We start from the raw sequence: 8,976 nt of genomic DNA, 5'->3' as shown, positions 1-8,976 counted from the left end.
TCCCACCCTTCTGGTCTGTCCCGAGAGTTACAGAGCCTTTACAGCACTACAGTAATCCATGTGGCAGTACCTTGGTCTGTCTGGGCATGTATTTATATCAATGGTAGAGCTATCTGGAATAACCTTTTGTACCATAGTGTAAAGCTGGTCCTAGAAGACTGCCTTGTATGCTCGTTTTCGCCCCTAGCCGTCTTAGCTCTCACTTTAGTTAGCGGACTGTCTACTAAAATTTCTCTGGGAATCTGTTCTTACAGGGTAAGAACTAATAGGTGGAAAACTGCATTCTCATTGGTAACGAATAGGAATGATCTACTCCTTATTGTGTCTCAAAGGGAAGAGACAGAAGGGTGGAGTTAAGCGCTAGGTGGTTAGATGGTATCTACATAAGTTAGACTGGGTAATTTATGCAGTAGCAAATTTAATTTAGTCTGAATCTTGGGAGTCTGTGCCTCACGGTTGAATTCATGGGTCACTACTCAAAGTGCCAGTCAATGTGATGCCCCCACTACAGAAACAGCAGTGGTTTGAAGTGGGTTACTGCCCCTTTGTTCTTCTTTCATTCTGCTTGAGCTACAGGTCTCTTCATTTTCTAAAACCATCCTTTTGGTTTCATCCTCCACTTTTTGAGGACTTGGGCTTATGTAAAATTGAGTCTTTGTTTGTCAGATCATTGAATCTTAACGCCGTGGCTGTCTTTGGGTATTGTTGAGGAGGAGCAGACAGGAGCTGGCGCCTACCAGATGTTAAAACCCAGTATCTAGCTAATTGATCGGCCCTTGTTAACGTGTGTCCTCCCTAGGCTCGGGAAAATCAGAGACATTGTAAGCGGGGGCCCTTTTTTTTTGTTTTTCTTTCCCCTTATTCTCAGTGTAATATCCAAAGCAACAGGGAGTACTTTTCTTACTGGGAGAAAGGAAAGCACAAGTTACTGGACAGAACTGGGTGTCTATAATAAAAGGGATTCCTTAATCTCTGCCATTTATGTACAGCATGTTTTGTATATAAATATATATATTTAAAAATATATATATAAATCTATTTTATTATTATTGGATTTCTGGTTCTTTTTCATGGAAGACACTATGTTAAGTCTTAGGGGAGGTTCTCTCTTGTGTTTTCCCCTCAGAAGAGAGATCCGTCTCCCGAGTGGAAGGGCGCTCTTCACATTCAATCATGCAGTTTGGGAAGAATCGATTAATACTTCTTTTGCACAAATGTTGTATAATAGTACACCATCCCATGTAAAACATCCCATGTTTTTTATTGTAATTATTTTAGTTATTTGGGGGGGGGGGGGTTTATTTAAAAACTGTATTCCAATATATTAAAAGTTCTGTACAGTTTTCTGTGACCCCCCCCCCCCCCCCCCTCTATTTAAATTAAAGCTTTTTGTGTCATCCTTTGCTAATTAAATGCAATGAGTGCTTTCATTTTACCTTTCCCCTGTCTTATTTTCTCTATCAGCCTTTGTCAGGCAATGTTATCATCATTTGAAAATTGATTCAGAACAGCAGAACACCTGTCTTGAACAGAAACCAGAGCATATCCCAGTCAAACATTTTATTAGCAAAAAAGGTTACAGTTTATCAAGTATTCTATGGGAGAAATATTTCAATAGTGGGAACCAATGTCTATCTGCAGGGCACGGTTAGGTAACTCTCTTCATTCTCCAATGGACACTCATTCTTAACACATTTTATGAAACAAATGTTCAATTGAAAGAGTTGTAGAGTGAGAGTTGAATCTTTTTTTTTTTTGTAGAAGCCATCCGGGTGTTTTGTCTTCCTTGGACGGAGGGATCAAACAAAGGAGCGTTTGATCAGAGAGGGAGTGTACCTTATCTCGTTATAACACTCCTCTTCCTTCCCCTCCGTCCACTTCCTCTTCTGGCCAGAGCGATGAAGCCACAGTACCAGCACCAGCAGGGCCAGCAGCACCAGGGCCATGGACAGGGTCAACAACACCCCCTGGAGGATCCCTGGGGAGCTGGCTGGAGCTGCCGAGAGGGAGCGTGGTACTCAGATTCTAAACCCAGCACTTCCAACACAGTTAAAGTAACTCCGACCTGTTTTGTCAACATTTTCAAAATCCTTATGTATGATATGATTGACAAGTATTGGGGGTGGGGTAGAGTGAGGGAGAACTGAAGACCAGGGAGGGACTCACGGCTGTAGATAGACAGATTGACGTAACAGTTCTGGGTCCCCAGGAGGTTGGTGACGGAGCAGCGGTACAGCCCAGAGTTCTGGGACGAGATGTTGACTATCTGGACAGAGCCTGATAGGTCCCCTGACATGGGGAACAACAGAAGTTACAGGACACAAACATTAGTTTGCATTTACAACAATAGTGTTATTAGTCCTGAAATAAAATGAAACCCATCACAATGGTGCGAATGACACACTTTTTCTGATTGCTGTGCTGTAGCTGAAGTGATCGTTAGATTAATCTCGTCCACCAGCCGGCTCTCTATGCGGCAGCAATTGAGCCTGGGAACGAGGTTACCATTAGACAAGCTCCACTGCACCTGCAGCATGTTGTTAATGTCTCTCGGGTTCTAGTCATGGGTTAGTTCGAGAATGGCTGCTCTTACCGTCCATGTTGATGGGTAGTGAGATTTCCTCTGGTTCCAATTTATCCCACCGCATCTCGGGAGTGGGCACCCCCTCAGCCACCATGCAGGACAGGGCAACGCTCCCCCCTGTATCAGTGACCCCATCCCACAGGCACAGGGGCAGCGAGGGTGGTGCTGAAAGAACAAAACACATATCGGGTACAGATTGTCAAAGTAACTCAGAACTCAACGTACAGCATGCTGACTCGATGTTAAATCACACACCGAATGAGATGCGGTTATCGTTGAGAATTGCGTTAAGGGAGTAATACGACATGGTTATAGTGATTTAGTATGTGCACCACCTACCCAGGACGTTAAGGGCCAGTTCCCCTATACCAGGGTCTCCAGTCTCTGGGGGGTTGCTCACCATGCAGCGGTAGGTGCCAGCATCTGAGATGCGTGTGTTGTTGAGGATGATGTCAGCACTCCAGGGGATGCCTAGGAAACCCACCCTGCCTGTCAGGGAGGGGTTCTCGATCACCTGGCCATGATCAAACACTATCACCTGAGGGACAGTGGGGGACACAAATCGGCATACTGAGACCTTTCTGACGTGCCAAGCAGAACGTTTCAACACCATCACCATATCTACTAATGGGGATACAAACTAGACCTGTGTGGGGGAGTCTGGGTCAGAGAAAGGTGCCAGGGTCCAGATGATGTTGAGTCTGGACAGGGGACTCATGGTGAAGAAGGAGCAGGGCAGGGTCACCGAGTCCCCCTGAACCACCTCCAGATTGGAGTGTCTCATGGTTACCCTCACTGCACCTGCACAGGGGATGGAGCATAGGTCAACACCTATCAATGGGCAAGGCAAGCACATTCCACTATTCAAATTCCTCTCACATTTACGAGGTGTCCTATGGTGAATACAAGGTAATACAGCAGCGTGAACGGCACACATTAGTACTTATTGGGTTTTTGGTGGTGTAGCAATGAACTATATACAAACTAATGACACAACAAATACCATTCTTTGTGTTTCTATCAAAAATGCTTCAAATGGTTTGACCCATGCATGCTCCTGACCCTGGCCTGGGCCTCCCTCCCTCCCCTGCTCTCATTACTGTAATAATGTGTCCTTCCCCACTACTGAGGCATCCCCCGGGCCCTTTGTATATGTGTGTGGGAAACTAGCATGGACATTGGGAACTAATTACAGCTGACAGCTCAGGCCAAGCAGCCAAACACGGCTCATCACTGAGAGGCAGAGATAGAACAATAGAGACATATTCTCTATGCAGTGAAAACCCCTATTGATATATATTTTTTTATATACATTTAGATTTGTCTAACTCAGCCATATCAAATACCTTCCATCTTCAGAAGCAGGCTATATCTTCTATTTCAGGTTTTTTTTTATAACCAGGAGTTTGTTCTTGTCAATTAGATACCATACATTTAAAAAAAATAAAAAATAAAAAATTACCATGATGTAATCATATAATAAAACATTTAAAATCCATAGTTTCAAATGATAATGGATCATCTCTGTAGCAAAATAATATGCTGCTGAGATGACATCATACACTGCAATCTTTTTGGCAGGCAGGCTACTGGTAAACAAAAAAATCTCCCTATGAGGTATATTATCTATATTTTGCTCAACTCACCATAATCCAGAAGGGTAGACAGCAGACACACAGCCTGGAGCAGCCACCCTCCAGCGCAGCCCATATCTAAGAAGAAATGTTGCCTACTCTCTGTCCATCACATAACAGCAGTATCAGTAGCAGTAGCCCACCCTTCTGCTCGTTACAAATGTGGAGGCATTGACTGGGCAAACATAATTCATCTATTGAGTGAACCCCCCCCCCACCACCCCACCTCGCTCGCTCTCTTTCTCTCTCTCACACACACACACAACTAAAAATGTGTCTAAAAACAGATTTACAACCACAATTCCTTAGGCTACCAGTTTCAGTCGAGAGAAATAGCACATATGCCATTTAGCAGATACTTTTATCAAAAGCAACTTCGTCATGGGCATACATTTTACATTTGGGTGGCCCTGGGAATTGAAGCCACAAGCCTAGCAATGCTAACATCATGCTCTTCCAACCAAGTCGCACAGAACCGCAATGACGTAGGCGACCAAGTACATGTATTGTCTTCAGAAAGTATTCACACCCGTTGACTTTTTCCACATTTTGTGCGTTACAGCCTGAATTTAAAATGGATCAAATTGCGATGTATTTTGTCACTGGACCACACACCAATGTTAAAGAGGAATTCTATTTTTCATTTTTTTTGTAAAGGACTGGGGAGTTTTTCAGGATAAAAAAAATGAACAGAATGGAGCTAAACATAGGCAAAATACTAGAGGAAAACCTTGTTCAGTCTGCTTTCCACCAGAAACTGGGAGATTAATTCAACTTTCAGCAGGTCAAATCTACACCGGAGTCGCTTACCAAGAAGACAGCGAATGTGTCCGAGTTACAATTTTGACTTAAATCCGCTTGAAAATCGATGGCAATACTTGAAAATGGTTGGTATCAATGATCAAACGCCAATTTGACAGAGCTTGAAGAATAATGGGCAGAAGACAGAAAAATGTACTGCTGTAATAGCTGCCAATGGTGATTTTAACATGTACTCAGAGGTGTGAATAATTATGTAAATGAATATTCAATACAAATTTTAAAAAGAATCTAAAAACATGGTTTCACTTTGTCATTATGGGGTGTTGTGTGTAGATGGGATTGTGTGTAATGTGGATTTTTAACATTTTGAAGTCAGGCTGTAACACAACAAAATGTGGAATACGTCAAGGGATATGAATCATTTCTGAAGGCACTGTAACATAAACAGACAAACAGATTAGGGGCAGACGACATTAATTGGAATTTGATGCAAATTGGAAAAAGTCCAATGCTTTCACCATTGACTGGAGGCTTTCACGGATATGTTCGATTTTACTGTAGAATTCTCTTGTAATGGTACAAATTATGTGATAGCTAAAAAGCAATTAAATCTTGTGTCCCTTGTGACATAACGAGTTCTTAAATTAATAACAGGCGGTGTTCCGTGTGTTCTATTTCTCAGAATTCTTGTTCCAAACGGGAGAATGGGGTCATAAGAAGTGGCCTCTGTTCTGGGAATAATTTTGTAAAAAATGTGGGGCGCACATCGTAATTCGGTCATTTTAAATGGTTGTATAAATTCGCCAGTTAACCAGAAGTGTAATCAATGCGCAGGGCCTCAAAATGTAAAGCCTAACAAATCGCATTTTGTGACTTTGAAGACCCGCAGCTTTGTTGATTGGAGCTGTTTGAAGGTAGGCGGCTTGGGCAGTTGGAGCGCAGTGCCCACCACCAACTCCATGTCGACTTCGTTTAACTAATTGGCATAAATGGCAGGTCCACATTATTAATGAATTCATCTGGCTATTGTTAATATATAACACTATCAATTGTCTGATACAGTGAATTAGAGAAATAGAGGGACAAATAGAGAAAATGTAACCAGGCAACTGGATCAATAATAAATCAACTTTATTGCATGGAAAACTATGGGATGGATTCAATCCGTATTACTGTAGATCCGTAATTTCTGATTGAGCCGACATGTGCAGCGTGTACCATGAATGCAGTCTCTGCGACTGCGGGACCATTGCCTTTAATTGTCAATCGCGCTAAAAAGCGGATATTCAGTGCTACGGAATGAATAGAGCCCATACTTTCTTCCAAGGTTTCAGAGCTCTCATGTTGTTGTTTTTTCAGCCTGTCTACATACCTTTGAAGTGCATTACAGTTGAAATTGTCACCACACCCTTGGACAGTAAATGGTGAGAAAGGTGTCCCATGATCACCATGCTTACATGTATGAATCACGATTGATGTGTCTTCTGCAACTTATTTAGGTGAGCTGAACTTGTGTAAACTGTGGGCTATTTAGGTGTGACTCAGCCAACAACACTGCAATGTATTTCATTTCCATCATCTCTAGTGAGGAAGGAGTAAGGAGCGGCAATGAAAAGGGGCACAAAGAGTCAGCGACCTCGGTGACATGTGAGAATGAGGAGGACATGGATGAAGGGTTTACAGGGACTCTGCTACCTGCGAGAGATGCTCCTTCGTGGATGTGGGAGGGCTTCTCCATAGATGACTACAACCCAAAACCCCAACCCCAAGGTCCCCAACCAAAGATCATCACACCCAAACTGAAGGAAGATAAGAGATGCCTACCCAAAGTGACCGTGCCGCAGCCTTTCAAGATGACCCTGCGTGAGGAGAGCGAGGGGCAGCTTAGGAAGGCCTGGGAGGAGACTGCCAACAAGCCCACAGCCACGCTGCCTCGATTCAAAGCGAACCCTGTTCCCAAGAGCAACCAGTTGCCCTTGTATGATAAGATCGTAGAGGAGTGTGAGAGGCAGAGAAAGGTTCTCTATGAGAAACGGAGAGATCTCATGCTGGCCATGCAACAGCCCTTTAACTTGGGGTCAAAGGTTGCACATGGTTCTGCCAAGAGGATGGCTGTAGCTGAGGGTGATGGAGATGGAACAGCAGCCAAGGAGGGAGACGAGGGACCAAAGCCGGAGAGTTCAGTTCCTGTCCGCTCCTATAAGGACATACTGAAAAGATGTGCCCAGCTGGCTACTCGTCATCCCCCTCCAATGAGAGTGGAGAAGAAGCTCACTTTCCAACCCGTTATCAACCGGACTATACCTGACTTTGGGAGGTTGCACCACAGGTTTGAGGACCGTCTCAGGAGTGTCAGACAGGGAATGCATTCCACTGTGCCACAGCCTTTTAGTTTCCAGGTGAACGCTGGAGGGGATCAGACTGTCAGTACGTCTAAGGAAACTCAAAAGCATGGCAAGAAGGACCCATGCCCCGTGGTGAAGTGGGAGCTAGCTAGAATTCTGGCCAGCTCACAAAGACTTACCAAGTCTGCACTGCTACGAGAGGAGGCTGCGAAGTATGTGCAGAGTATACTGAATTTCAGTTCTTAATTTGATGCAAATGTTGTTGTTTTTTTAAACTGTGGCAGGTTTCTATTTAGACTCATGAATACATCTTCTGCTGTTTACAGGAAGAGACTAGTAACGAGAGAGAAGAGACTGAGAGCAGAGCAGCAGAAGTCAGAAGCTGGCTGTAGTCTTCAGAAAAAAGTGGCCAAGTGGCTCAATGCCCAGAAACAGCGCAGTACTGCCAGGGCACAGCGGCAACAACAGAACTACAGGTATACCTCTTAAGACCATGGAGGGGAGCTCTCAGAATATTACTACTCAGCCCTCCCTTTGTGTAACTTAGGAAGGAGATGAAGGTGCGTAGTGCTGAGTATCAATCTGAGCTGGCAGACATGATGGAGAGAGTGAACAGTAGACCACTGCTGCTCCAGCGCCACTGGCAGGTCAGAGTTTAGCATAGAGTTGCAACTCAGCTGATATCCCTACTTTACCAGTACACACTATTCAGCCACAGTGAAGTACTTCTAAGGTCAGGTGCCTACAACCATAGCAGCGGGAAGTAGCCCCCTGAAAAATCATCATAATAAAATAGATATTAATAAAAAATAACATCTTCACAAAAGTAGCGCACTTAGGCCTTGTGGGGAGTGGGGATAACATCATAGTGTAATTGTGTTGTGTCCTGTCCAAAGACCCGGAGAGAGGCAGACAAGCGTTTCTCCCTGATCCTGGAGCGGGCTGGGCTGGACGAAGCTCTGCTGTGGAGCAAGGCTATGCTCCAGGAACAGGGCCAGCGTTTACAGCTGGAGGCCACAGAGGAAGCCTAGGAGGGCACTGATACTGATCTCCATGAGGAGCTTGCAGACTCCTCTGAGGGACGAACCCTGACAAAGACATGTTTTTACTAGTGTATTAAATTACAAGTGTTTGATCACATTCAAATTGTATGTTGCATCTCTCTACCATCTTATATCAGTGCATTCTTTGAGAAGTCACACTGTTGATATGCAACTGTTCAGGGAAGTCAGGAACCAATACACGCAGTCAGTCAGGAAAGCAAAGGCTAGCTTTTTCAAACAGAAATTTGCATCCTGTAGCTCTATATCCAAACATTTTTGGGACACTGTAAAGTCCATGGAGAATAAGAGCACCTACTCCCAGCTGCCCACTGCACTGAGGCTAGGTAACACGGTCACCACCAATAAATCCATGATAATCAAACATTTCAGTTAGCATTTATCTATGGCTGGCCATGCTTTCCTCCTGGCTACCACAACCCCAGCCAACAGCTCCGCACCCCCCACAGCTACTTGCCCGAGCCTCCCCAGCTTCTCCTTCACCCAAATCCAGATAGCAGATGTTCTGAAAGAGCTGCAAAACCTGGACCCATACAAATCAGCTGGGCTAGACAATCTGGACCCTCTCTTTCTAAAACGATCCTCCTCCA

General features: G+C 44.4%; 2 protein-coding genes across 5 annotated transcripts; one reads left to right on the top strand and one right to left on the bottom strand.

Moving 5' to 3' along the window:
* Positions 1–1,545: 1,545 nt before the first annotated feature.
* On the bottom strand, positions 1,546–4,398 carry zgc:165604 (immunoglobulin domain-containing protein). 2 transcript variants are annotated; one of them, XM_020464822.2, is made up of 6 exons: positions 4,231–4,398; positions 3,231–3,385; positions 2,924–3,122; positions 2,594–2,749; positions 2,167–2,277; positions 1,546–1,996 (listed from the first exon to the last, which is right to left on the bottom strand). In XM_020464822.2, exons 1-6 carry the CDS (start codon positions 4,292–4,294, stop codon positions 1,800–1,802), a joined length of 882 nt encoding a protein of 293 aa, XP_020320411.1. In that variant the 5' UTR covers positions 4,295–4,398; the 3' UTR covers positions 1,546–1,799. The 2 variants fall into 2 exon arrangements, with proteins under 2 accessions (XP_020320411.1, XP_020320410.1); XM_020464821.2 differs by having other exon boundaries at positions 2,167–2,289; positions 4,231–4,395.
* Positions 4,399–4,448: 50 nt separating this feature from the next.
* On the top strand, positions 4,449–8,465 carry LOC109873212 (protein FAM161A). Of its 3 annotated transcripts, none has more exons than XM_031808454.1 (4): positions 4,449–6,404; positions 6,566–7,537; positions 7,652–7,801; positions 8,222–8,465. In XM_031808454.1, exons 1-4 carry the CDS (start codon positions 6,280–6,282, stop codon positions 8,253–8,255), a joined length of 1,281 nt encoding a protein of 426 aa, XP_031664314.1. In that variant the 5' UTR covers positions 4,449–6,279; the 3' UTR covers positions 8,256–8,465. The 3 variants fall into 3 exon arrangements, 2 of the variants coding, with proteins under 2 accessions (XP_031664314.1, XP_031664315.1); XR_004206040.1 differs by having other exon boundaries at positions 4,450–6,404; positions 7,652–7,972; XM_031808455.1 differs by having other exon boundaries at positions 4,453–5,105.
* The last annotated feature ends 511 nt before the right edge of the window (positions 8,466–8,976 follow it).

This window comes from Oncorhynchus kisutch, linkage group LG28 (genome assembly GCF_002021735.2).
Source record: "Oncorhynchus kisutch isolate 150728-3 linkage group LG28, Okis_V2, whole genome shotgun sequence".
Classification (NCBI taxonomy): Eukaryota; Metazoa; Chordata; class Actinopteri; order Salmoniformes; family Salmonidae; genus Oncorhynchus; species Oncorhynchus kisutch.
This window is presented reverse-complemented; position numbering and strand designations above follow the sequence as displayed.

Coding starts and splice junctions, on each gene's coding strand:
- zgc:165604 (XM_020464821.2), bottom strand. CDS start 4,294: ATGGGCTGCGCTGGAGGGTGGCTGCTCCAGGCTGTGTGTCTGCTGTCT. Junction 3,386..4,230: donor GTCTACCCTTCTGGATTATG/GTGAGTTGAGCA, acceptor TCCCCTGTGCAG/GTGCAGTGAGGGTAACCATG. Junction 1,997..2,166: donor CAATCTGTCTATCTACAGCC/GTGAGTCCCTCC, acceptor CCCTCTCGGCAG/CTCCAGCCAGCTCCCCAGGG.
- LOC109873212 (XM_031808454.1), top strand. CDS start 6,280: ATGAATAGAGCCCATACTTTCTTCCAAGGTTTCAGAGCTCTCATGTTG. Junction 7,538..7,651: donor CTACGAGAGGAGGCTGCGAA/GTATGTGCAGAG, acceptor TGCTGTTTACAG/GAAGAGACTAGTAACGAGAG. Junction 7,802..8,221: donor CGGCAACAACAGAACTACAG/GTATACCTCTTA, acceptor TCCTGTCCAAAG/ACCCGGAGAGAGGCAGACAA.